Source organism: Colius striatus, chromosome 4, assembly GCF_028858725.1.
Source record: "Colius striatus isolate bColStr4 chromosome 4, bColStr4.1.hap1, whole genome shotgun sequence".
NCBI classification, from domain to species: Eukaryota; Metazoa; Chordata; class Aves; order Coliiformes; family Coliidae; genus Colius; species Colius striatus.
The window spans coordinates 71,476,043-71,504,012 of record NC_084762.1 but is presented as its reverse complement, the minus strand read 5'-3'; the positions used below and the strand labels follow the sequence as shown (position 1 = coordinate 71,504,012).

Here is a 27,970-nt window from a genome sequence, read left to right as displayed (position 1 = left end):
CCTCCTCGCGCTCGCCGGGGCACGGTGGGGGAGGGGGGGACCCTCCTCCAGCGGCGCTGCGGCAGTTGGCGGCCGCAGCAAGGCGACGCGGCGCGCAGCAGCTCGGCTCGGCCCGGGAGTCCTCGGTCCGGCCCAGCCCACCGCAGTGGCACTTCCCCAGTGGAGGACGCCTGGCCCTCCCCGCTCATTAGCCCGTGCTGGGGGGAAGGAGGGAGGCAGGTCCTGTTGGCCTAGCCTCCGCCCCGCCGCCTCGCCTCCCCGCCCCAGTCCCATTCATTCCCAGCCCCTTCCTCTGCGCTCCTTCCCCTTCCCCGGCGCTGCCGGCCCGGCCGCCTCTCCGACCCACGCCGAGAGCCCGGCAGCGGGAAGGGCCCTTTGCGCCGCAGCTATGGCCGCCAAGGGGGTCGACGAGCGCTCCCCTCTGCTCTCCGCGCCCGGTTCCGGCAATGTCACCCCGACCGCGCCGCCCTATTTGCCGGACAGCAGTCCCCGAGGTAAGGCAGCCGCCGCCGCCCGAGCCGCTCGTTCGACGCAACCGAGCCGCCGTCCCCGGAGCGGAGCCGGGCAGGGGAGGAGAGCGGCCGCCAGCCTGGGCACAGCGGGGTGGGGCGGGGAGGCCCCGAGGGACTCGGCGCGGCCCTCAGGGCGACGGAGCAGGGGGAGGGGGCCGGGCCCTGCATCCGTGGAGGGGAGTCGCGACGCCTCCGCCCGGTTGCGGAGGCTCCTTCCATCTTTGTCGGGGGCGGCGGCGGGACCGGGCCTGGAGCCTCGGCCAGCGGGGAGCCCTCGCCCCGCCCTGGCGGCGGAGGGCGAGCTGGGGAAGGAACAACAGGTAACGCCGCTGAAGGCCGGGTAGGCCGTGCTCCGCGCCGTGCTCCGCGCTCCGGCATGAACTCTTCAAAAGGAGAGTAAATAAATACATTGAAATAATCGTTTGCAGTAGCAGAACAAGTCCGAACCAGTCTGCTAATTGTAACTCATTCGCATGTCGAAGCTTGCCAGGTAATTGTTTGGCTTCGGTATTCCCATTAATTAGGAGCAGGGTTAAGTAAAAGATCGTTAGCTAGGAACAAGTGAACTCAGTACAGCGCACTGCAGGGGGGCAGCTGGTTGAGGTGTAAGGAAGGATCGTGGGAGCAGAAGCATGCACGCAGAACTGTTTCCTCGCGAGTGACCGTGGAAGTGCGTGAATCCAGAGATGCCTGCTGAGCAGCTCCAGTTCTGGCAGTCAGATTTGAAGAACGAAGGGGCTCTGCAGTGTGGTAGTTGAAGCCTGAAACCACTAGGATGTCCTTGCAATCACGTTTCAAGGCCGTAGCTGGTTTTGGCTTTATTTTCACAGAGAGTCAGGTACTGTGGTTTCAAATCTGGGATCGTGGCTTAATGATGTGGATTAACTTTCTTGCACAGACTTAGGAAATTCATCTTGTTGATCAATACTGAATATTTAATAAGTAGGTGAAAAAAATGTAACTTAGGAAACATCAGAATATTTACCAAATAAATTAATAGACTTTTTTTTTTCCCCCAGTTAAACATTTTAGAGCAGAAAGTGAGGGAAGGAGAAAGCAGAAGGAATCAAGACTAAATAAGATTAGTGTAGCTTTGCTAGCAGTAGGCTTTAAAATGTAAGATTACAGTCCTGATCTCACTGGCTGTAGTGTGTTGGCCCTTTCTTAAGGATTTTCGTGTAACTATGGATATATGACATATGTGTGTAATTAGAATGTTATGTGTGAGCATGTGTCTGTTTTGAATAGTATTTAAACTTGAGGAAAGCTTTAATATGAAAATGTATTTCAGTTAGTACTGTAGCTGGTGTTGGCTGCTTTCATTTGAATTCCGCATAGGAATATTGCTCTAAAAAAAGAAGCAGGTTTGTGGGGTTTTTTCCCATCAAATTATGTAGAATGGGTATCATTCCTTAAGTTTTGTAGTTAAAAAAAAAAAATAGAAAACCACTTTAGTTTTTGTTCTTAGTAGTTTTTATCCTGTAACTATTACTTTTTCATACATTTTTGGTCTCTTTGTCAAGATCCTTATAGATGTAAGAAGGAATGAAATGCATTGGATCAGTGGTTCTTGCTTGAGCTCAGGGTAAAACTCATGACTTGGAAACAAGCTGGACCCAACTGCTTATTTCCATTGGTAGCTGTGTCCTGCTGTGCCTCCAGTCTGTGTCTGTAACCAGCTTGGCACCAGTGGTGAGGCACGGCACTTGAGATAAGTGGCCTGTTCCTGAAAATGTGGAGGAATCATACAGCTTTCTTAAGTCTCAAACCTTTCCTTACAAGTTGAGGATCTTGTTTGGTCAATCCAAAAGCAAGCACGCTGGGTAGCACTTCAAAACTGCTCTACAAAACTTAAAGGTATCCCGCAGACCAAATTTTTGCAGAGCTGTGACATAGACCAAATAGCTCTAGCTTCCTTGCTCTGTCAGTTATCCGTAGTGAAAGGATCTGTGCAAGCTAAACCATGTTTTTAGCTAACGGGTAGTCTTTATCTCTCTCTGTAGTGCAAGTCTAGACGTAGAGGGAAGAAGCATTCCTGTGGGAGACAGGGTTTGCTTCCAGGCCTCTCTCTGCAGAGTTTCTTGGCTTAACATTACCCGAGTGGTGCAGAGCTGCAAAGGAAGAAGCCTTTTGCCCTCCAAACTGCCACCTGCATGTACATCAATAGATTTATCCCTATAGTTATCTATGATGCCCAATAATGTCATCCTGAGCTTTAAATTAGGGAGGCCATGGTTTGGAAGTAGCATCCTCTTCCCTTATTGGGCTGCAGTTGAGACCCCATTGACCCTTTTCAGTGTAAGCTGATGGGTGGTTGAACCTTTTCGTAATGACTTAATGTTTATTCCTAGTGATGGAAGCAAGCAAAAAAAAAATCTTTTCAGTGTGGATGCAGGACACAATATTTAAGAAACTTTAAGAAATATTTAAGAAACTTTGCTTCCTGTCGCAGGGTGGTTATTCAGAGTCTTTTCCCCTTTTAGTTATTTAATTATTTCTTTCAGGCTTTCTTATTTCTCAACTACCTGTTCTGACATAAATCACCATCTCTTTTCCCTTACCCACTCCCTCCCAGGTCAGAATATAAAAAAAAAAATCTATTGTTGTTTTGTTTTTTTTTAAAACCAAACCAAACAAACCAAAACCAAACTCATTTCTGTTTGATGAAGGTAAGCTACAAGTGGTTCCCTGTGGTTTCCACGCTTTCAAAACTGAGGAAGGAATGTCCAAGCACCACAAGGAATTTCTAAGGTTGAATGTGTTGCCCCCACTACTGCATCTCTGTCCTGTGGGAGTGAGCTGGCAATCATGGGTTGCAGTCAGATGTACCATGGTAGGCCACTCCGCTAATCTTGCTGAACTAATTACTGTTGGATTTTTGCTTTTTTGGGTTTTTTTGTTTGGTTAGGTTTTTTTTTTTTTTTTTTTTTAAGAAAAACTGCTAATATAGTTGTAAAGCAGTATGTGAGCAGCAGAAAATTCAGTCATGTCTTGAAACCTCTGGGGAGTGTTTTGTGTGAAACTCGCCTCCCATCCAGTCACATCCAGCATGACAGACCTTTGTGAACTGGCTTTAGATGTTTTAGTTAGCTTGAAATTCAAGCTGTCAAAAAAGACATAGCAAAGTATGTTAATGTGCTTTGAAACATTTCTGTTGAGGAGTAATGAGCAACAAGCTCTGAGACAATCCCTTTCATTTTCTTTTCACATCTCCCACCTCACCAATATACTTTTTTGTAAACTTAATTTTGGTGGCTTTTGCTGTTTTGTTTCCTGGAACTCTTCCAAATTCTTTTTTGTTGATTTCTTTTTTTTTTTTTTTTTTTAAGCACAAAGGTTGCAGTGCCAAGATACCTCTGGCTTTCTGCTCTACAGCAAATGTTGATTGCTGCAGCACCGCTTTGAAAAGCAGCCTTTATTAATTTGCTATCTGAAATTTGCTGAGCCAGCAGGCTGCTTACCTGGAAGCTGAGCAGCTCCAATGAGGCTGGAGAAGTGGCTGGTGGTGTCTGTGGGTGCTCACACAGCTCATTTAAGCAACTTAAATCCAAAATCCTGAGTTATCATGAGCAAGTATCCAATATTATAAATGTGGATTGTGGAAAGCAGAGAGGCTGGGGAGTGTATCTCCTTTTACTTCCTAATACCCTCCAAGATACTGTTTGCCTTTCTTTAGTATAGCTGCTCTGTGCCCAGCTGATAAAGAGTTGAGAAGCTGCAGTTTCCATGGAGAGGACAAAGCAAAAAAGCTCTAACGTGATTGTTGTTTTTCAGAAAATCAGCCTCAAAGCTGGGATTCAACTGTAGGGGTGTCTTGACAGAGAGCTTGGTATTCAGTCCACTGGATGTGTCTTTTGCTTTATGACTACTTACTCTTCTAGCAAAATAGTGCATCAGCTGCCTGCTGCAGGAGCAGTTAGGCAGCCTGCTTACAGCCAAAACCCCCTTGGCCCAGCCCTGACTTAGCCACTTGCGGCTAAGACACTGTTGGCCATCATCTAAATCTCAGACCTGGTTTCTGTAATGATCTAGTAGGCTTAAGATTGTAGTTGCCAAACTCTGTGTGTCGGGTTGGAGTTTTGTCAAGCCTACGTTTTTTTGTTAATATCTTATTATCTCCTCTCTTGCATATGTTACTTGTACTGAAAATACTGTATCATAGTATTGCAAAATACTGTTATTCTTAAGAATTTTTGACTACATGATGTGTTTCCTCAGAGTGTAACTCCTCATGAAAAAAAAAAATCAGAACATCACTCAAGTTACCTGGTATTTCTTAAGCATGTTGCTTTGTGCAGCCAGTATATCAAAGCTAAAGGTGTGAAGGTCACTTGCTCAAGTAAGGGAGCATAGGTTTGTGTGATGACTTCAGAATTGCATTGCTGCATATAAGTTAATTTTGTTTCTTTTCTGAAATAATTCAAGTATGTTGAATGTGATTCTGAGACCCTTGAGGTGCCCATCTTCCTTCCACTGCTTCTGAGAATTAAAATCAATTAGGGGCCCAGATTGTCTGTAGGCCTAGTAGCAAAGAGGAAGAGCACTGAACTGCAATGCTACTTCACATGTTTGTGATGAGTTTTGGATCTGAATGGCAGGTAGGGTTTCTTAGATCCATCCAGCTTATGACATTCACTTTAAAACAGACTGAAGGAGTAAAGAGTGCTTTCTTAAAGGCTTAAATGTAATACTTGTGCTTGTCAGCTTTGATAGCAGCTGGTGATTTCTCTTGCTACCCCGAGCAGATACTTCTCTGTTCAGTGCTGTTAATAAACTGAAAGTAGGCCGGTCTCTCTTTGTTTCTCTGAAGATATTATTGGCTTCTTGGACATTATAAAGTAACTTACTGAAGTCCAAGGCTGTAGAGTATTTCAAACTATTAGTATAAAGAAAAGTTAACTATGAACTACTAAATATACCTATTTCTTTTGTGCTTACCTGAAGAGCCCTGAGCTCTGATGAAATAAAAGCCAGTGCTATTCCATGCCAAATAATTGTGATATGCTTTTGAGAGGTTGCTGATTTTGAATTATTTTCATTCCATAGATTCTTAAACCAAGGTGCTTGAGTGTTTCCTGTGAGGTTTGTCACAGGCTCAGGACTGGCAAAGCTACAATCTGTTCTTCCACTGGGGCCAGAGGCCTCTATAGTCTTCCTTGTGTTAATCTATCCTAAGACCTCCTTGAGCATCTGTGCTTTTGGTCCTGAACTACAGAAATACCTGGAACCCTTAAGAGCAGAAGCTCTGAGGGATCAGTTATTTTTTTTTTCTTTGACATCACATAAATTTGCCAGTGTTGCAGTCAAAAAGGAAGTACTTCATGCCACTTTGTGTCCAAAACCTAATTCCTTAATAGGACTTTCCTGTATTTTTACCTGTAGTATTTGTTCCTATATGTAAACACTTGACTCTGTTTCAGTCTCCCCAGATGTTTGTAAATGCTGGCTATGGCTTTCCTGCCTACCTATGTCTTGGTTTACCTTCTGGAACTTTTTGTTGTTGTTGTTCAGAAACCAGTCTTTGGTTAGTAATGATCTCTATTGAATTTGGGAATTGACCTTTTTTCCCCCCTCCTAGTCTAAAGACTGAAAAGGTAGGTTTGAAAATAAAGTTGCATAGATGAGCCTTTTGTGTGATCCACTTTTCTGGGGTAATTTACAATGTATTTGTCTCCCTGGTATGCTTTATGTACAACTATGGTTGACATTTGGGAACACAGAAGTTGTGGGGAAGGGGAAAGGCAAACTTAGGTTTGTCTTATGTTTATATTGATCACTAACTTTTATTTATTTTAATTTTTTTGGGACTGTGACTGTTAGAGACTATCTTTGCTGACAATGTTTTAGGATCCTCTGGTTTTTCATCTGAGATTTCCTGGTCTCTTGCAGCAGAACTTCCTCCTCCATATACTGCCATTGCAAGTCCAGACGCCAGTGGTGTTCCTGTAATAAACTGCCGTGTGTGCCAGTCGCTAATCAATTTGGATGGCAAGCTGCACCAACATGTCGTTAAGTGCACAGTGTGCAATGAAGCTACGGTAAAAATGGGGTTTTAGTGTTTTCTTTTTGCAGAGGGAAGCATGGGGAGGTTGAAGGATGTTATCAGTTATCACAGGATGTTTCCTTGTGAGGAGGACAAAAAGCAAAGATATTTAAGTAATTATTCCTCTGTAAAGAGCTATGAAACTGGTTTTGGTAGGATGAAGAGAAATCAAGAACTGAATTATGTTATGAAAAAAAATTCCTCTACTTGGATATTATGATTTCCTCCTGCAATACTGGTCATTCAGTTTGTTACCTTGCTAAGAATTGCATGACAATTTTGAAAGGCATAAACAGTAGGATTTTTTCCCTAGTGATCGTGGTCCTTTTTACTCCTCCCATTTTCTTAATTCAGGTCTTCAGTGTTTGGCCTCCTGATTCTATTTTTTTTTTTTTTTTTTTCCCCCTTTCTGGCAGTTCTAGTTTTGGGAGCTGATACTGCAGCACAGCACTCCAGAGCTACTGGGGGCATCTGCATGAAATGCTACATTGGATTTATTTTAGGAAAAGAACTTTAAATTATGTCTACAAAACAGGAAGCCTTAAAACTGTAGAAAAACTTTTTTTTTTACGTTACAGAGCAGAAAACCTGCTATTAATACTCATTTTTGCTGCCAATGTATAAAGTTTTAAGCCACACAAAGTGTCTTGAAGTTTTTAATTTGCTGTATGAAAGGGACTCAGAAACTTGACCCGCAGCTTTGAGAAAGATCATTTCAGTACAGTTTAAAGTATGATTGCGATTCAGTGATGTCTACATGTACTCTTAGTGACTGAGAACCAGATTTGACTGTTGAATAAGGCTGTTGTACCACACAAGGAGGTTTGTTTGATGTTTTGACCATTTCTTAAAAAAATATACCAGTACTTAAGTTCACCATTTAAAAAACCCCAAAAACTAAACTGAAGTCTTGAAGAATTTTTCACTGCTAAAATGCGAATGTTTTTTCCATTAGTTTGCAGAACCTCTTCTTTGCTCTAGTGAGGAAATTTGCACTTCTTTCTCTGGGAAGAGAGAGAAAACTTCTAATTTTGTCTTGAGAGTCAAGTTCCCTCTGTAAGAGGAACTGTCGTGTTAGCAAGAACTTGTTGCTGAAGTTGTTCTACTTTGTCATACTTTTATGAGGAAAAGAGTGACTTGCTATGACTTCTGATATATGTTCTTTGGTGGGTTTTTTGTTTGTTTAGCCAATCAAAAACCCTCCTTCAGGGAAGAAGTATGTTAGATGTCAGTGTAACTGTCTCCTTATCTGTAAGGATACGTCTCGGAAAATAGGCTGTCCAAGACCAAACTGGTAAGAATAAACAACTGTAAGTGCTTTGAGAGAGTTTTGTTTAAAGCAATGGTGATCTTTGTGTTGAATATTTAAAACTAAGAGGTTCAACCCTGGGCCTTTGTACACAGCCACTTACAAAGCATTATTGATTCACTGTAGATACAGATTTTCCTGGTGCCAAATTTATTTTTTTTAGTAAGATGAACTTTAAACAGTGAAAAAAACCCATATTTAGTGATGGTCTCAAATGTGTGTTTCTGTTTTTAGCTACTATATAAAGAACAAACAATATAAAGAAGAAAATCGCTTGTTGTTTCTGGGACTAATAGTCATGATTCTTGCAAACTTAATTCTTGAAAACATACATGTTGCTCACTTTGCCTAGCTTAGAGTGGGGACTTCAGAATGAAATTGGAGAGGAAGCAGTGGGTTGGCTTCAGTCCTGTCCTCCCTTGTTATGCTGAGCTTTCAATCTCGTCCCAGCTCTCAAATTTACACATTTGTTACAAAACAAGCACAAGTGCTATAGTGAGCTTTCCTACTGTTGGGCTTAGGATATTAAATATCCCACTGAGACTGATCACAAGTGGTACAGCTCTAGCAGGAGAAATTGAGATGAAGACTAGATCTGTGGACACATTAATAGGGGCTCTACCACACCATGTGCTCTAGTCATCAGTCTGTTGGCTATTCTGGTTTTGAAACACAGTTTTAAACTGGGGGGGGGTGGGATTTAATTTTTTTGAAGGTTTTTTTGGGTGTTTTTGTTTTTTTACTAATGCAGTGTTGGGAGAACTTCAAAACATTCCAAATGTTTTCTTGTTGTGAAAAAAAAATGTTCTTGAAATACTTAAGTTGTAATACTTGGTTGGTAACCAAACTGAATAAGAAACACCCTGATTTTATTAAAATAATCCCAAAAGCATGTATCTCAGCAGTTTCTCTAAGATAGCCTATATATTTGTCTTACTAGAAGGTGAGCAAAATTGGTGTACTTTGAAGGAGAGAGCTGGGAGTATGCCCTACATGGAAGTCTCCAGATTGAAGGGACACCATCCAGAATACAATTTTGGTTGTATATGGAGAGAAATACAATGAAAGTTAAACAATAATTTTTCCCTCACTTTTTTAATGCTAGGAATTCTGATTCTCATTCTGCTTTGAGTTGGTTAATCTGAGTACTGTCATTTTGTACAGAGGAATTGTATAATTAAAATGGAAACACGCTAGATGTAAAAGCAAATTATTCCAAACTGGTTTTTAAAAGTAAATTGATTGCATTTGATCAGCCTGGGGTGGTTTTCTTCTTTTAGTTCACACAATTTTTATGGACTTTTTACTGTACAAATGTGGATATGCTGCTTATATTGACATGGTTGTCAGTGTAGGAAAGAGGAATATCTGGGTTATTAAGAACTACTAGGTTATGGAAGAGTCCTTACTCTTCGTGCATATTTCACATGGATGTGTATGTTCCAATTCATGGGCTTGCTCATCCTGAGTATTAGGATTTCATTTTCTTGAGGCGTGTTTCTACCACAGGATGGCAAGTATTTGATGTCTACAGGATTCTGGCTTGCATGGCTGATCCTAGAGTGAAAGAGAATGTTTCTGAAACTGAAAAGGAAAACACTTTGGAAAGAGACCAAAGCTGGGCGCATCATCAGTTTAAGAAGTAGATCATAGCTTAAAAGTGTAAAATATTTGGTAGTGCCTGAGGTAGTTGCTTAAAGGCATCGTGCATCTCTTACTAGCTTAATTACATGTACATCTGATGTTCTTAACGCAGTAGACGCATCATCACTCTTGGTCCAGTAATGCTGATCCCAGAAGAGCAGCCAGCTCAGCCAGCCTTGCCAGTTCAACCAGACGGAACTAGAGTGGTGTGTGGGCACTGTGGAAATACGTTCCTTGTAAGTAAAGCACCAGACTCTCCTTCTCACCGTGCTATCCCTCAAACTATTTGTTGCAAGCACTTCTAAGAGCATATTGCCTCACTCTGTGACATCCTTGAGAAACTAAAGCTTCTTCTGTGCTCTAATTGCGATGGATGTATGGCCTATATTTGGTTATGTTTACATGCATTTCAAGAACACTTTTAACAATCTTTCTGTGCGTGCCTGAATAAAGCCCAAAATCTGTCTTATTGCCTAGTGATATGAGAGTGGACAGTGCTGGAAAAGGAAGTTATGCTTACAGGTTCTGTTTAGGTTTGCAATGATGGTTATGTTCGGCAGTGGCTAAGAGAGCAGTTCTGCCATTGCTGCCCTGAAAACTGCCTGTTATATACTTGCCATTAGCATGTCTGATAGTTGTTACAGAACTGGAGATTTTTGGTTTAGAGATGCAGTTGACAGTTGATTCCTTTTCAGAGGTGGAAGAATCAAGCATACTCTTTTGCTCTTGAACCATTTGCAGCATTTTATGTGGACAGGAAGCTACCATATATAACTTTTGATTTAGGAAGAATCTCTAAGACACGAGTAACTTCACTTTAGATTTATCATCTAGCAGTGCTTGAATGTTTGTCAGGTTTGTGAGTTATGGGAAATGACTAAGATAAGTGGTACAGCTGAAGGACTTGTGTAGTCAACAGAGAGACGTTACATTCCCAACACAAACGATTGTAAGATGCATAAAGGCCGGAGAATATTCAAGTGTATTTTGTGAAAGGAAAAAGGCAGCTTATGGGATGGCATTCCATGTTGGCTTGTATCAACAGTGAGATAAGGGTTTGTTTGTGATGGGCTCTCTAATGGAATAGACTTGTTCCTTCAAACCTTTACTTCAGGTTTATGGATCTGTAAGGTGCACAGTAATTGCTTAGCTACACTTTTTTTTTTAAAGGGGAACTAGGGATTTGGTTATGAATTTAAAAGTAATGTAGTGTTTGTGAAACCATTAGAGACACAATTGAGAAAGTTGATCTACTACTTCTGCCTGTATGTTAAAAAAATTCTATTATAGCCTTTGCTGAAGAACAGTAGTCTGTAAATGGAGGTTGTTGGAATGGGCTTTTTGTTTGCTTTTTAAAACATTTAAGTCTGTATGTGACCTTAACTAGTAAGAACCATTGTATGCAATATCGAATAATGTTAAAAACAGAAAATTACTGGATCTGCAGTAGAAAAAGGCTGACTCAAGTGCATACTCTAAACCAGGAATCTTTTATTATAGGATGTCTTTTCTGTTAGCCTTTTTTTTTAATATAGTGGCATGTTACAAGCTGTTAAGTACCTGCATGAACATTGTAGTTTGATATAGAAACATAATTTAATTTTGTAACGCAGTTATGTTTTTTAGCACAGCCTTAAAACTTAACACTGTGACTCTTCTACAGCACTGCTTTTGCCTGTGTGGTTTTCATGTGCAAAAAGATTGTCTCTACTATCTTTAAAAAAAAAAAATAAGGGAGAGTCACTGTTAAGGGGTAAAATTCTCACTTCTAAATTATTGGCCTATCTTTAGGGGTTTCTACAAGCATAGATATTTTATTTATCCTCTATTTACGTTCTAGAGTGCCTCCTGAATTAGTTCTGTAGTTCTTTAGGCGATCATAAGGAAAAAAAAAATCCTCCCAAAACTATCAAAGCTGGTTTTGCCCAAAACTAGTAGACTATGCCTTAAAAGGCTAAATTTTTCTAATTTGGAATCTGTGTATGTCACTTTAGATCTGATGGCTGCTTCAGGGAGCTGTGTATAGTTTTGAACATCATAGTCCCATCTGCTTGTAAGATCAATTTACTACTTCACAATATGTTGTAAAGAAACACTCACTTAACATTTGAAGCTTGTATTCTTTTATGCTGAGTTATCAAGAAATAAGCCCTTTTTTGTCACTTTCTGCAGCTTTCAGGCTACTCTATTGCTTTGACCTCTTACCGTTATTTTGTCTGAGATTCTGCAATTTTTTTTTAAGAAAGAAAATTTCTTGGACTTGAGAGTGAGCAGAGAGGTGAAAAATAGAAGTGCCTTCTATTAGCCAGCCCCGGAATTCAGCTTCTGTGAGATTTCTGCCCTTAGAGATTGCCACATAGTGAAGCAAATATATCATCTTAGATGCATCTCTCAGCTGAGTAAGGAATGTCCTTTATTTTACTTGGCAGCTAAAGAATAAATAAAATAGACAAGCAAAGCTAGAATCCTTGGAGCAGAAAAGTGAAATTGTCACTTGCTTGTTCTGTGTTCTTTTAAAAGTATCAACTTGTTCACCACCTTCCCAAGATTTTTTTTTTTTGCCATCTGAAAACATAAGTATGGCTTGTGCTTCTCTTGCCTCTACACACAGGGGATGTTTTTTATAAATCATTAAAAGCATACTCCATGCTATGGAGTGCCTCCAAGTGTGTGTTTTATCAGCTGCAAGAATGTCTTAGTACTGAAATGATACTGTAGCTGTACTATCACTAGTTATTCAAATTTTGTTCATCAGGTTTTTTTTTCTTTGGGTAACCTGATAGCGGTCTTTTCTGTGCTAAGATTTCCATTGTTTCTGGTAGATTTGATGTTTGGACAAGTGGAAACAGTGATACAATAGAAAAGGAGAGTAGGATAAAGGTTTAACTGTTTTGCTAAATTGCAGTCTGGTCCAGTTTGGGCCTTTTTTTGAGATGTTCTGACTGTAACAGAGCTACTCTTTCTGTCAGCACTCATTCCCTGCAACCACCCTCCCAGAGGCCTGTGATGATTTGTGGCGGTCAGACACTGAGTTGCCTTGGGAAGTGGTGGTGGGCAAGGGAAGGCCATCTCTCTGTTGTTCCCCTTTCTGCTGTCTTCCTGCTACCTTTTTGCTTTTGAAGAGACCCTCAAGGACAAGAAGCCAGGAGTGTGTCCTGGAAGGAAGCCACAGGCTGTAGGTTAAGCACTGCACTGTGTCCCTTGTGATCTGTCAGCTTTATTAAAACTAATCAAATAGGAGAAGTATTTCTTCTGAAATATTTGAATAGAAAAGCCTTTAAATTCTTTAGAAAACTCAGTGTTTCAATCTGTGGAATTATTTTGCTTTCTCAAAGGACCTGATGAGGTGCAGAGGGGGAGCTTTTTTTGACAGAAGCAGCAACGTGTAGGGATGTGAGTGTATGTGTGTACATATGTCTTTTTCATCTCTGTCTTGTATTGAATACACTGTAAACTGTTTTAGGCTCAGGGGAAGAAAGTCTACCATACTCTTCTAGTAATTCCCTTGATATATGTCTGGTGTGTCCAGTTGAAACATTTAAGTATGCTCAAATACTCATCTCTGTTTCAGATGAACCAGGGACTTGGATTATAGTTAATTGTATTGTTTCAATGTGGAAAATACATTTTGTTGTCAGCAGGGTGCTAAATTTCACATAACTGTAACCAAGTTTTCTTAACCTGAAACAATATTAGATAGTTTAAAGCACTGCATGGTAGAAGTAAAAATACCAGCTTTAAACATGGTTTAAGCTACTTGTTTAAACCACCCAAACTCCAAAAATTAGAATGTGAAAGAAAATAATTTTTCCATATTTTGCTAATGTGATCTAAAGTCTTGTAGTTTTGCTAATGTCTTGTTGCATTTTGTAGTTGTTCTCTTGGATTATTTTGTTCTGCAGATATTTCTGCCATGTGCAGAGGGTGTTATAACAGTACTTCTCTTCCAGGTAACTCTGAATGAAAACGAATTATCGATGTGTCTGTTTCTTCCATTAATATTTAGAGCCCAGATGCATTTGAGTTTTAATAATAAGGCTAATAATAAGAATTCTTAAATAGAACTCTAAAAAGATCATTAATGAGTAACTTTGGAAATGGAATTGCCTACCCTAGAATTGGAATTAAAAATACATAAAACTTGAGTGCTGAATTTAGATTTGCCTCTGTTTCTGAACCTGCAGTTTATAAAGCTGAACGAACAGCTGTGAAGAGACCTATCTCCATTCCTGGTACTGCCGACCACACCTTCTCACACTTTAGCAGTGTGGAACTAAGTGAAACAGGGATGCAGGCAGATAGCTAACTTGCTTCTCTGGCAGGAATGTGGAAGTAGAATTAATGCTCCTAGAACACATTGCTCAGGTTGGAAGTATTACAGAAGCTTTCATTTTATTAAGGGATAAAATGCAACTGTGCTAAATGAGTTTGGCCAAGTTTTGTAAACAAATAAATCTTAAAGAATAACTATGTGACTGGTATTGTAATTGGATACTTCAGAATCAGGAAAAAAGTAATGGGTTTCTTCTTAGTGGAGAATTAGCCCCATTAGAAGTAAATAAAACTGAGGGAGACCTTCAAGGGGCAGGGGAATGCACTATAGATAACTACAGCTCAGAACCTTGCACACAGCAAAACCTGCTCATATGTCAAGGCGTGACAAGCCACATCTTCTCTCTTTGCACAGGCAACTGTAAATTCATTCTAGGTGTCTAAATGGTCATGTGCTGTAGCTGGGTCCTGTTTTCCATACAAGAATGGGCTCTGATTGTGATTTGTGTTTGTAGCAGTTACAACAACACTGTTCACTTCAGTACATCAGCTTCTGATTTCTCACAGAGATAGAGAGGGTTCAAGTGGAGGTATTGGCAGTCTGTGGGGTGTCTTCTGCCCCTACTAGTAACTTACAGTGTGACTTTTGCATAAATAAGAGAGGAGGGATGGGTAGAAGAGAATTGTATTTATCCAGGAAATTGTGCTAGCTACCTCCAATTAAGAAAGGCAGCAGAAAAGAGCTGCAGTTACAATATAACTGCTCAATAAAATTATCCCCTTATTCAAGGCAAGGATGTTTAAAATGCTGGTTTAATATTTTTATTATCACAGGATAAAATTTAACAAACACTTGTTTTAAATTAGCATATGACTGTATCCTGTGATTGAGGTAGCTTGAGACATTACTTTCACTTAAGGCCGTTTGCCAGATAGGTATTTGTCAGTGCATGGAAGATTATGACCATACCATGTGTGGTTTTATATATCAACATTTTCAAATGTCATGTAGGTAGCTAGTAGTGTTCTTTGGTTTATTGATATAAAAATTAAAACTACTTTCTGTATTATTCTTTAAGCAGTCTTTCTGGGCACACTTAAGTTTTCACAAGTGATGCAAGAGTTGGAGAAAGACGGGAAAATTCATTTATTTGTAATTGTGCCAAAGAAAACACATTTATTTTGATTCAGGGTACGTTCGTAGTCGTGGAAGTAAGAGAAAAAGGTTGTATAAATCTTACCACGTTGCTTGTACTGTGCCTGTGGATGAAACCATTTTACGTCAAGCAAATCTTGTAATACTGAGGCGAGTCATGGGAAATGTTCACATAGAAATCCCAGTCCTATGTTGCCAGTGACAAAAGGGCATCCCATTTATGGAGGAAAGCAGAAAACAAGTCAAAGAAAGCCTGAGAAGCAAAATGTTTTCATGGTGACATTTAGCATGAAGTACAACAAACATTTTCTCAGGCCAGTTTTTCAACCTTTTTGTTTTTTCTTTTTACAGTGGATGGAACTGAGGTTTAACACACTAGCAAAATGCCCACACTGCAAAAAAATGTAAGTTCTCTGAAAGCAAGGTTATGTAAATCAACTGTTAAATAAGTTGCCAGTGCTTCTTCCCTAAGTCTTTGGAGTAGAATGTGTCAGCCATGCTGATAATTTTGGTGTGGTGTCTCAATTTCAAGAGCATGTTGTGTTCATGTGAATTTTCTGTCAAAATAACTGATTTATGCATAGAAATCCAACCTGTGTTTGTTAAAATGCTCTGATTGAATTGCTAAGGGCAAAAATAACCTGCTAACAATAGACAGGTTGCTAAAATTAACAACTTATGTCCTTGAAATTTTACTCCTTCATGCAGTTAATAAGAGGTTTTGTTTAAATGTAGAACTTGAATTGCCTTACTGTACAAGCAGGAAGGAAATAATCTTGGCTTAATTCAAAAGAGGTTTTACTTATTTCATAAACTCAACAACTAATTTGTGTTATATCATCTTAATGCATTGGCTTGTTTAATGTTTATGAATTACTGTGGAATAACTTGTCTACTCATTTACTATTACTTCAATAAGGACAAAACCTGGAATACAAGACCTTTAAAAGAGTGGTTTTGGGGGGCTGCTTTTTGAGTATTTGTTTGGCCTTTCTTGTCTGAGGTCAAGAGCCACTAGTCTGAAGTGTTGATAAAAGCTACACTAATAACATACCATAAATTTGTATGGAATCTCGACTACAGGATGTGAAATATGACAAAAGTATTACTTCAGAGACTTTTTTTATCCTGATGATTTATTTAAATATTTGTCTTGTTTTGATAGCCAAATGTAACTTCTAGTTAAAGCATAAAAAAAACACCTGGGAATGGAGAGCCACAGCTGTGTTGTGTGTTGTAGGAAAACTAGCAGGTCTCTTACAAAGCAGAGGACTTCCTGTAAATAAATGCACAGTAGGTATTGGCATGGCCTGGCTGTCAACAGTGTTTGAAATTTCTTACTGTGGTATTTGATAGAGAAGTCAGTCTAGTGGGATGTTTAACCTCAGGAGTGTAACTGATGGGGTGTGTAGTGGCTATGTTATAGTTGGCTTACTTCAAATAAATGCACAGTCTTGAGATGTTGGTTTGCAGGAGTAGTCTCACTGACTGTAATTGCATACAGTCTTTCCAGTCTTGGGAAGGGATGTTGGTGTTTTGTGGTTTCGTTTATTTTTAAACAAATTACATTTTATATTTTGTCATGTCACACTTGATAGTTAACCTCAGCTTTTTTTCTTGAGTGTCCTCAGGTATGAAATTATTTGCTCTCTAACCCTAAAAAAACCAATAAAACCCAAACAAACAAACCTCCACAATAACAAAAAACAACTCGCAACCACTCCAAGTCATACAATTCATACCATGTGATCTTTTGGTCTGTTTTCTATTTATTTACATTGGTGTGTTTTAAAATTCACCTGGGGTCTCAGGATTTCTTAGACCTGGAGCATTTCTGCAGTGCAATTTGTGAAAACTACAGCTTGTGTGGCAACTGAATTGCAGGTTACAAACAAAACTTTTAACAGATAGACATTTCTATCCTTGGGCTGAGGATGCAAACTATGGAATATTGTGGCTTAGCTTGGAATGAGTTGCTTAGTGTCTTTCCACATTTGAGATGCAATGGTCATCAAAATTTCCAGCAGCATAAAAAAATTTCTAATGCATGGATTTAGGGCATAGCACAGGTGAGGCAGAGCTTTGAGTCTTCATGACAGAATAAATTACTACAGTGACCTGCTGCTTTCCATGAGCGCTTAGTCAGAGGTTGTCATACCTGTAGCCAATTAGTCAGAAGGAAATGGTGGGTTGTTTCAGTTTATTATAGCAGTCTAATCAGAGGCAAAACTATTTGTTCCTTCTTTTGACTCGGTGGAAGATTGTCACTGAAAAAAGGGTAATGCAGACTGAGGCAAAAGGTACCTTTGCAAGAAGGCACTGATGAGATGTATAGATTATCAAATAACTTCCATGATTTTGTTTCAAGTGCTTTTAAAAGTATAGTGAATCTCTGCAAAGAGGAAACAGAATCTTGTGTTGATTGATTGTTTTTAATTTCATCTACCTGCCACCCTTGTGGTCACAATGGCATTGTTTTGTGTCACTGTGTCATTGTCCTGTGTTCCCTGCCCTGCAAAGAGTAATCTTTTTTTTTTAATTTTTTTTTTTTTTCAATATAACTTGGGAAATACAGGAAATTAGTTTGATGCAGTTAATAAAATTACTTATTTGGTAAATGATAAATCCCTTTGAAGATGGGCTAGAGGCCTGGTCATACCGAATAAGTAAGGTGTTTGCAGAAGCACTACTGATGTGGGGTAGTTCTGCATCACATTATCTAAAGCATTGGGACAACTAATGTAGCTGATGAGGAAATTATGGCAGTATAGTTGTATTTTATGGTGTAGAGGATGACACCTGGGAGTAGTGTGCTTTTATACTGTTAAAATATTCTTTCGTGTTTCAAAATAAAATACCAGATGTTTATTAGCATTTTTTCCAAAAGAGTGAGAAGTTTAAGGAAGACTTCTGATATCTGTCTTACTTACATGATGAAGAAGAAGCAAGAACTGGTTTTTGTCTGGTACACTTTCCCAAGCTGTATATTAAATCACCTGGAAACTTCAGGATTATGAATTCAGTTACTCGAAAGATAATTGAATGGTGCAAGTCTTTATTTCAGAATGCCAGATTTCTTTTTTTTTTTCCCCCCTCCTTTAGAACCTTCTTATTTTTCTTTTTAAGGTCAGACAAAATGATGAACTCTAATGAATTTGTAACACTTTTGCCCCATGAAGTCAGCAGGACCTTTAAGGAAGAGAGACATGGCAGAACCCTGTCACTGCTGTGGAGGCTAGTTTCAGCAGTGCTATTGACCTTCAAAATACTGATGTTTTGATCTTCCTGTTAAAAACCGTTCTAAATGCATGTTCAACATCTTGGCAATAATTCCTATTATTTGGAGTGCAAGAGACCCTGCATTCTTTCCTGTACTATTCTTTTAATAGCCTCTGTCCCTTGTGGTGGTTTTCCCCTCTTCTAATTACTACCTGATGTTAAATTGGCTTTCGTGTCTTTTATAAAATCTGATGCTGCTGCCCAAAGGTCTGGCAGGTGCATTTGGTTCCTTAGCAACAGCTTGGGAAGAAAGAACCACTGCCTTCTGGATAGCTTTGTAGTGAGTTCACCTTCAGTAGTCTCACAATGGAAACAGCTGTTTCTGCAACTTGAAAATTTTCTTTTGGCCCCAGTTTTAATATTTCTAAATATGCCTGTCAAAGTTGCTGGACGTGGTAGGTTTTTGGGGTAAGGTTTCAACTTTCTTTATTCGAAGTTAGTTTGAGTTTTTTATATGTAATGTGGGGTGGGTAGAGGGGAACCTCGCTATTGAGTGGCCTGCTGGCTAATATTGCTATCTGGAGATACCAATCTGAATAAATCATAACTTAGTTAAATAGTCTCAAGTCTGTTTATATGACCATACAAACTTAAATATATTTATCTTTCCTCTCTGTGGAAGGAAAAAGGCAGTTAGATTATGACATTTTTTCACATTTCCTTTTTGCTGTATTTGAGATGATGATTTCTCTCCCAGCCTTTCTTATTGGATAGGAGGGTACAGAGCTTGAGAGAAATACAGATAGAAAATACACAGGGCACCTGCAATAGTATGATTACCAAACCAAGATCGTATGTCAGACAGCTCTGAAAGTGAAGATTCCTTTCTCAGACTGAACTTTCTTGCTCTGTGAAATACACAGTGCAGTAAACATCATGTGTGTTTTAGGTGTATTGAATGTGACATTTCTATCAGCTTATCCTAAGGTATCCAGGTCTAATAGAATTAACTTTCTGAGTAGATAGCCAGGAAGTCCTGCAAAGGAGGGAACCTAGGGTCAATTTAGCAAGCTCATTGCTCATCAATTCAGGGTTTTGGAGAAGTTCCCTGGCCCCTTTTATAAAACTTGGGTTTGTTTGGGTTTTTTTCTCATGTAACTTGGAATCAGACAACATATCCCCCTTCTAGAGTGGCTATAGAAGTATTTAGAGTGGCTTTTGGAGAGTGTGAGGGGGTGGAAGATGTGAGAGGGTGGTATGATACCATTATTTCCCCAATTGGGAGTTCTCACACCCTAATCACACCCCACACATGCCTCAATCCCGTCCCTAAGGTGTATGGTGAAGCTTTTGGTAACAAGTAATGCCCTCAGGGAAATTCATTAGCAGAACAGTTTTGGGACTTTTCTGAAAATGTTTAACAGATGGTTTGTGAGTAGTCACTGCATTCAACCCTTGCCTTGCAAGATGAAGCTCAGTGTGTTAGCTTCAAGACTGTGGTTTGTTTGGTGTGTTTTTTCATGGAGCATTTTAGAAATTCCTTGTAAAGAAGGAATATTGGAGTAAAGCTGCTTAAACCAATCTATTTGAAGGCTAAGACGAATGCTTAAAAAATTCTAGTCACATGCTAAGCATATGAGGTCTTGCTATGTGGTTAATTAACTGGAGCCAGAAATTTGGTCAATCATATGACAGATGTACTACTTAAATAGTTCAGTAGCGCTTTTTTCTGTTATGCGTTTATGTTGAATATGCTCAACTATCATGAGATGAAAAAGACTTTCCCTTGCATCTTTAAATACAGGGTCACGGGGTATAAACATTCCAATATTTCCAAAGGCGTGTTGAACTCCCAAAATGAGGTGAAGTACTTAACAAATGGGAGCATGCTTTAGGATGCTTCAGAACTTCCTCTTAAGATAGTTGGTACATGTTTTATGAAAGCACCTCTGCTTCTGTAGCCCTTTCAAGGGACCTACATGTTCACTGTATTTTAGTGGAATTAAACCATGTTCCTGTTTTCCTCATTGGTATAATTGTATGTAATTGTATGTTTGTGATTCAGTTGCAGTTGTTAAGCAATGCTGAGTTTCTGGAGTAAAATAATGTGGTTTGTTTGCATGCTATATTTTGTTTGATCAAAGCAGCTTAACGCAGCAGGTAGAGACAAAGTTGCCTGTCTGGAGTCATAGTTTAGGTGATGAGTGAGAGAATTTCGAGGGATTTATTGTCAGCAATGATTTGTGCAGCTCATGTAACTTGTAATAATACTATAGAAGAAAACTGGAAACTAAAAATAACTTTTCATGAGTTTGAAGTTACTAAAACTGACTTAAACGTGTCAAAGAATTCCAGTCTTTGCAAATGTTGAATGGGGAAAAAAAAATCCTGTCTATGACTCAAATGGTTTAGGTTTTTTATCTTCAAGAAATGGGGTAGAGTTTAGCCACTCAACTATTCCAGGAAATAGATCATGCAAATTGTTGTTGTTAATGACTTCTAGGAGTGGTAGAAGTGATTTCCAGTTACTGAGATGCAGTGAACGCATTAAAGCAATATACTGATGTACCAGAAGTCTAAAAGCTGTCTTACAGCCTACATTAGAAGCTGCAAAGCAAACTTGGGTCTTGCAATCCAAAGGCTATTCAAGATACTTACCTGGGTGCACTGTGGATATAGGAGGTAGATGCACTTTACTGTAGACTCTTTTTGTTGAAAGCCCCTAGATTTTTAGACACTAGATAGTCTTCACCAATTGTCTTCCCTCGAAACAAACATGGACTCTGTCTTCTACTGCTTGGTACAGTCGTACACTTTATAAACTGAAGATGGTATATGTGTGCTGCCAATTCTCTTCCTCTCTATCCATTTAAACTGAACAGTTACTGTTATGTACAGTTTTGTTTGGCTTTTTTTTAAAGATTATTTAAATATCATGTCTTGTCTACACAGCTCTTCTGTTGGAAGCGCACTGCCGCGGAGGCGCTGCTGTGCATACATTACAATTGGAATGATATGCATCTTCATTGGCGTTGGATTAACTGTGAGTGATGCACTGTGCTGTGCTTGCAGCTGTGAGCAGGGATGTGCCTGTACAAAGGAGCTCCCTTGGTCAGCCGGCCCTTCCTTCCCCAGCATTTCAGTAAAACCTCCAAAGTTGTCGTGACTTTATCATCTCTATTAAAACCATGGACTTAAACATCTGAGTTAGCCAGAAATACTAAATGTTCCTAACAAGGGTGTTCAGGCACTTTGAGAGTCTCATCTTCCTGATGTTAAATTTCACTCTTCATCTCTTAAAAACTTCAGGTTTAAGAAAAATGATTTTACTTCACTGTAGAAATGCGGGAACATCTTGCTCTTACTAGGACTTTGAAAACTTACATATTTCCCAAAATACATATTGCCATATATCCAGGAATGTAAGTTCTACTGCAGTGAGGGGAAGGGGATTTCAAATGTTAAAAACATGTATATGCCTGTATAATTTGTACAAGGTACAAGGAGTAAAACCAGATAAGAAAGTACAAATTAAAGGGCCACATTGTTGTTACTCTATTACTTGAAAAAATATCTGCCTTGCTTGACTCTGAAATAGCTGGTACTGATTCCTAGAGCCAACTTTCTGCCTGGCAGTCTCAGAAAAGTATGTGTGAGGAATTCCCTGCAGCTGAACTCGTATGTGTAATTCTCATTATATCTCTAACTTGCATTATAACTGGAACATTTTCGTATGTGTAAGCTTAAATGAATTATGGAGGATCTTCCAGTTTCCCTAATTAAAACAGTGACAGAGAGAAGAAAAAACAGTCAGAGACAGTTTGGGTTTTTGTTTTAACAATGTTTCTGAGTTTGGAAATGATCATAAGATCATAGAATCATTTTTGGTTGGAAAAGATCTTTAAGATCGAGTCCAACCAGTAACCTCACACTGTACCCATGACTGAACCATGGCCCTAAATGATTAAAACGTGTCTCCATGAAGTGTGCCCAGAGACTTACATAGACTTCATCCTTGGAGTTTTTTGGGACCCAGCCGGATTAAAACCATGTGCAGCTTGGTCTGACCTCAGAGTTGACCATGGTTTGATCATGAAGTTGAGACTAGAGACTTCCTGATGTCCCCTTCCAAGGTCAGTCATCCTTCAATTGTGTGAAATTAAGTCAATAAAACATGATTTATCATTGGAGCGAAAAGGATGCCGAAATGCTTCTCTTTAGTATAATTTGCTCTTCCCCGAAGAGTGCAGTATGTTTGACGTTTTTGTTTTCTCTTTTTAGGTTGGTACACAAGACTTCGCCAGGCGATTTCACGCAACGTATGTTTCTTGGGCTATTGCTTATCTCTTAGGTTTAATCTGCCTCATTCGAGCCTGCTACTGGGGAGCCATTAAAGTCAGTTATCCAGAGCACAGTTTTGCATAGAAAAGTTGTTAGATTATAGCAAGTGAACATCTAGTAAATCTGGATATTACATCTTGGACACTTTTAAAACCTTTCCTGTAAGGATTCCATTCTGTTCAAAGTAGTTTTAAGACTGGGGTTCTCTAAGAACAAATGTTCATTGCACTACATAATATGCAAATAGTTTGTTTTGCTGCTAGATTCCCTAGCTCTGAATACTAAAGCTGTGTTTACATGTTCATAACTCTGTCTTTATAGGTGTTGAATTTTATTTCAGCAGGCAGTATTAAGTTTTACATTTCCTTTGTTATGTTAAAATCAGTCTGCCATTTTTCTAGATGATCAGTAAGAATTCAAAAGCAAGAGTGTTTATAAGTGTTTCTACAGTAGCTTCACATTTGTACTTATCATTTTAACAGAAGTTATATTCAAGTGGCTTGCTTTAAAACCTAAGCAATAAGCATTTTGCTTGAACTGCTTACTGTATCTTTTGCCTAAGATAATAGTGACCTTATTCAGGAAATGAAAATTGAGTGTACTTTAAGACTGACACTGTTGCTAGAGAGACATCTGTAAACACTGTATGCTTTGAGATTTTTTTTCAGGTAGAGAGATGCTATTTTGGTAGTCAAATTAAATTTACATTTATCCAGGACTGGGTTTCTGTTAGAATAAATGTTTTCTTCTCAAGGATCCTGGGCCTTAGGTGTTTGTTTTTTTTAAACTGGCAAATCCTAAAAGCCATGCTCGGATTATGGAACTTAACTCCGGTTCTTCGTACAACTCCGGTTATTAGTACAAGTTCCTTTACAGGGTCTAAGGGAAGCATTTCATATGACTTGTTTCATGATACTTTGGTGTCACGTAGGTGACAATAAGATGGTGATGGGTTGCCTCATAGTTTCCTCTGGTCATGTCAGATTTTCCCTGTTTGGGAGTTACGCACTGGTCACTGCAAAGGGAGACGCTGTAAATTCACGTTAACTGCTGTAATAAGAAAACGAGTAAACTATTACTAGGACCATTCTGTCAAAGTACATCTAGTCAATTTAGCACTGACTTGCTAAGAGAATACGGAAACAGAAAGCTTTTTCTCATGATGTATTCACAAAGGATTGAGGGACCAGTTCTTGCACTGCCCATCTTTATAGTTTTAAACAAGTTTTGCTAAATTCGGAAGGAATGTCCTGAATGATTTAGATGACTGTAGTGATTTAGATAATGGGGTCAGATGGGTAAATTAATGTGGATGTTTCAGGGATACATGTAATTTAAATTGTCCGTGTTCCTGCTAGGACAAAATGATATTCAGATAAGGATTTTGGAGCACAATAAATGTAAATGATCAAATCTGTAAATGATCTGTCTTTGTATGATGCTAAATGTATAAAAGCAGTAGCTCAGGATTACAATGTACCTTTTACAAATAAACTAATAAAGAAATAAAGGTTATTATTCAAACTTAATATAATTTGTTATTTACATATAAAGAAAAATACCCAACTGGAAGTATGATAGAGAAACAACAAAGTTCTGATCCAGCAAAGGTGGACTCTGCATTTTTGCCAAATATTATTAAAAAAATAAAGTCCTGTCCTGTGCCTACTGTCCACTAGAACTCCTCTCAGCTTTTATAATTACTCTTGTCTTTTGTTATCTTTTACACAGTCTTTATCTACAGTGAGTTAAGTTTGTGTTAGATGAGGGAAGGAGTTAAGTGAATTCACAGGGAAGGGCTTCTGTGCTTTCAGGTTTTTTCATCTTTTCCTGTCCTTAGTCTCCTTCCCGCCAAAGAGATTATATAAAACTTGAGTGGTATTGACTAGGAAATGCTTTAGACCTTGAATTGTGTTTTATTAATTACAGACCTACTGATGAGTGTTTTCCTGAGGTTTTTTTTTGTACTCTTCATGCCTATCTTTGTCATCTCTTAAAGACTAGAGGGTAGCCTTTCTGAAAATTCATTTATCAGGAGATCTCTGAAAGGAGGCTGAGGTTTCAAATCACCCCGATCAGAAATTGACCATGAAGTGCTGATGCTAAAGCAGCCATGGAGCCATTAGTGGTTCTTACTGAAAAAAATGGATGATTAGTAATATTTGTTTTTTCCTGGTCTTTGAAAAACAGTGTATGTCTTTACAAACAGAGAAAACAAAGGCAGCACCTTAACATCAAGTGCTAGAAAACCCCTATAATGAACTGGAAAGACTTGAATGATAAATGAGTGAGTAGCACCAAAGATGATTTGTCACATTAGATCAATCCAACTGCCTTTTCTGCCAGGGCAAATATACTGCAGTGCATGCCATATGCCCTCTAAAAATACCTGTGAAATATTATTTCAAGCACATGTAAGAAACATATCTTAAAATTATTCAGAAACACTCATTATCAAAAGAGGATGTGGCAAATACATGTGACCTATTTCAAAATATTTAATGTTTTTGTAAAGTTAGCGTGCTCTTTGCTTCACGTATTTTGCTCTTAGCTAACAGAAATTGAGAGGAAGCTGGATTAAGCTAGCTTATCCTATTTTTCTACTTATTTTCTGTATCACGTGTGATTCAGATTTGCATTGCCAGGAACTCAGCTTTCCCTTTTAAAAAAATTGTTATTTTATCGAATTTCCCTTCATACTAAAGATTGATATATTTTTTTTTTTATAATGAATTTACAAGCCACGTTTGTCTGAGTAGCCACATCAGATGAAACTGTTCCCATTCCTTAGCCTTCCTATACCAGAGCTTTGCAGCAGAGCTGAACTCCCAGATGAGTGTCAGTGCCTGCACTGTGCACCTATCACATAGGAGGAGAAAGACTGCTTGAAAATAACTTTGCGATTGACTCCTTAATTCAAATTTTTTTCATTGATTTTTATTGGTACAATTGATGTGCAGCAGATTGCATGAAGGTGAAGGAACAAAAAGCTGGAGATTTTAAAGGAGAGGGGAGAGAGAAACTTAATCTAACCATAATATTATCTTGCAAATCAATTATTTGAGCCAACAAGAAAGGAATATCTAGGCTTAGTTTCATACAGCGTTAAGCACAAAAAGGGCTTTTATTTTAGAACAATAAAGCTACTTGGGAGCCTGATTAGCTAGCAACTCATCTCATCCTGTTGCACTTCACTGGAAGCAGAAGTCTGCCAGGGAGGTGTCCCTGGATCACTCTCTGCTTCTATATTCCTCTCTAGGCATTCACTGTTGGCTGCTTTTGGGGGAAAAAAAAAAAAAAAAAGGACATGGGGCTAAGCAGATTTTTAGATCCAGGTCTGTATAGCTGTTTTTGTTATTCCTTCCTAACAGATTATTAGCAAAAAGTGTGTTCTTGTGAACAAAATTCTAGCATTCTGTATGACAGAGGGGATGGGAAGTCGTCAATCCAGATGATAAACTGTATGTCATTGCAAAGACTGAGTAAAATCATAATCAAATAGGTTTAAGAACACTTATAAATAATGGGTAAAAGACAAAACTGGATGAGATTCAGGGACAATTGCATATTATGGTGTTTAGTCCAATAACAGCTTATATTTACTGCAGAAACAATTGTATTTCAAAGTAAATTTAATACTGTTTCTTTTGCATGGCATTATATGAGTTTGTAATGACATGGTTAGAGCTTAAATTAAGTTTCTTGCTTACTATTCGAGCACAAAAATTGGGGAAGGCACAGAGACCTCTGAGGGCACACTTATTTTCTCTTGCAGTATTTTCTAGGGAAAATTATGTAGCGGATGGAATTTCAAGACTTATTTGAGTAAAAAGCTGTGTGAGAAAGAAGTTGCTATCAGGGGTGCAGGTCAAATGACATACAGCAAGAAAGATGAGACTGAATTTCTAGTATTTCCAAAGCCACATCTTTAAACTTTCCCTCTTACCCATTTATAATACATTTTTCTTGTCATACTTTTAATTCATTAAGAAAATTTGCATGATTGCCCAGATAGGTAATAGGTAGAGAATTTGATTTTTATATTACTTGCCTTCAAAATTTTGCTTATGTCATATTACTGGAGCATTTTAGGTTGCCTTTATTATTATAGTGTGATTATTATATTTTTCTGTGTAGTGTTGTTACTGATATCTGTAACATAAAAGGAACATGAGGAGGGGTCTCTAAAAGAGAACAGGTCTACAAATAGGAGAATCTGTCAGTTTAAGTTACACTTTTGAAATACTGTGAATTCGTGCTTATTTAAGGGATGCCTTTACCACACACTGAACATAATTCCTAACCATTTCAGAGAGATAAAATAAAAAGTACCTTGAAGAAATGAATCTTTAACACAGGATTTCTACTGACCATCCATTTGAGAGGTACAACACAGCTCTCAAAAAGCTCTGCAAGCTTGGAGCCTCTCACCTTGAGCAGGCTGCGTGGCAAGAAACCCCAGCCACCCACCAGACGAGGCAGCAGATAGCCTGCAGGTTTTCCTGAGGGCTCTCTGGATTTCATTGAAAATGTCATCACCCTAGGAGTCTTGCCTTCAGAAGTCAGAGTTTGACAAACTGACATTCTCTGATTATTTTATTTTTTCCATCAAAAATTACTCAGCTAGCTCTAATTAGTGCTGAAGAGTTATTTACACAGCTATTTATAGTTTGTGTACCCTTTTATTTAGGAGTAAGAAAACAGAACATTCCTTTTAACATGAGTGCAAAAATTACATTGTTATCTTGCTTGGAAGGTCAATGAAAAAGAAGGTGTGCTTAAAAAAATATTTAACTTGTCTAACATTTCTATTTTCTGAGTTTTAGTTGTCTCTTATTTCTGTTTTGATTCTTTATAGTATCAAACATTAACCTTTTAGATAAAAATTTTCCATCCCAGGCATCTGTCTCGGGCACAGTTTCTGTGGAGTTTCAGTTTAAATAGTACTATTTTTCTAGGATTGAGAGCAGGGGAAAATTGTTTATTTGTTTATGCTTACATAAACCACATAACCAGAAAATTCCATCTATCCCTGCCCCAAACTGCAGTTTGACGGGATCAGTTGGCATAATGTCAGGTATGTTTTCAACTCTACTGTGAAAGTGAGATGAAATACGGCTAAGAGTCAGAAAAAAATTACCTGTGTGTTAGAATAAACTAAAAATCTCAGAACATGTTTTATACTGCATATCTGTTTCCTCTGAACTGGTCAGATTGGTTCTTTCCTTTTGGAGGTGTGGGAAACACATGTGGCTTTCCTATAACTCTTCCTTCTACCCTATCTGAAAGAAGAAAAGGACTGCCCCCTCCAGTACTGTGGACTGTTTTGTTTGCAATTGGGCAAAGTGAAGGAAGGAAAAAAATACCAACAAAACAAACTAGGAGTGTCAGAGTGAAGCAGCAGCCTAGAGGGGGATGGTGATGCAAAGATACAGGCAGAAAACACAATTCACATGAGTCAGACCAAGGGATAG

The 27,970-nt window shown here is 38.8% G+C and overlaps 1 protein-coding gene across 1 annotated transcript; it reads left to right on the top strand.

Annotated features, from left to right (window-relative positions):
• The first annotated feature begins 291 nt into the window (after positions 1-291).
• PIP4P2 (phosphatidylinositol-4,5-bisphosphate 4-phosphatase 2) lies at positions 292-23,997 on the top strand. Its single transcript, XM_061996025.1, has 7 exons — positions 292-494; positions 6,402-6,550; positions 7,743-7,849; positions 9,621-9,744; positions 15,288-15,340; positions 21,108-21,198; positions 22,437-23,997. Exons 1-7 carry the CDS (start codon positions 389-391, stop codon positions 22,578-22,580), a joined length of 774 nt encoding a protein of 257 aa, XP_061852009.1. The 5' UTR covers positions 292-388; the 3' UTR covers positions 22,581-23,997.
• The last annotated feature ends 3,973 nt before the right edge of the window (positions 23,998-27,970 follow it).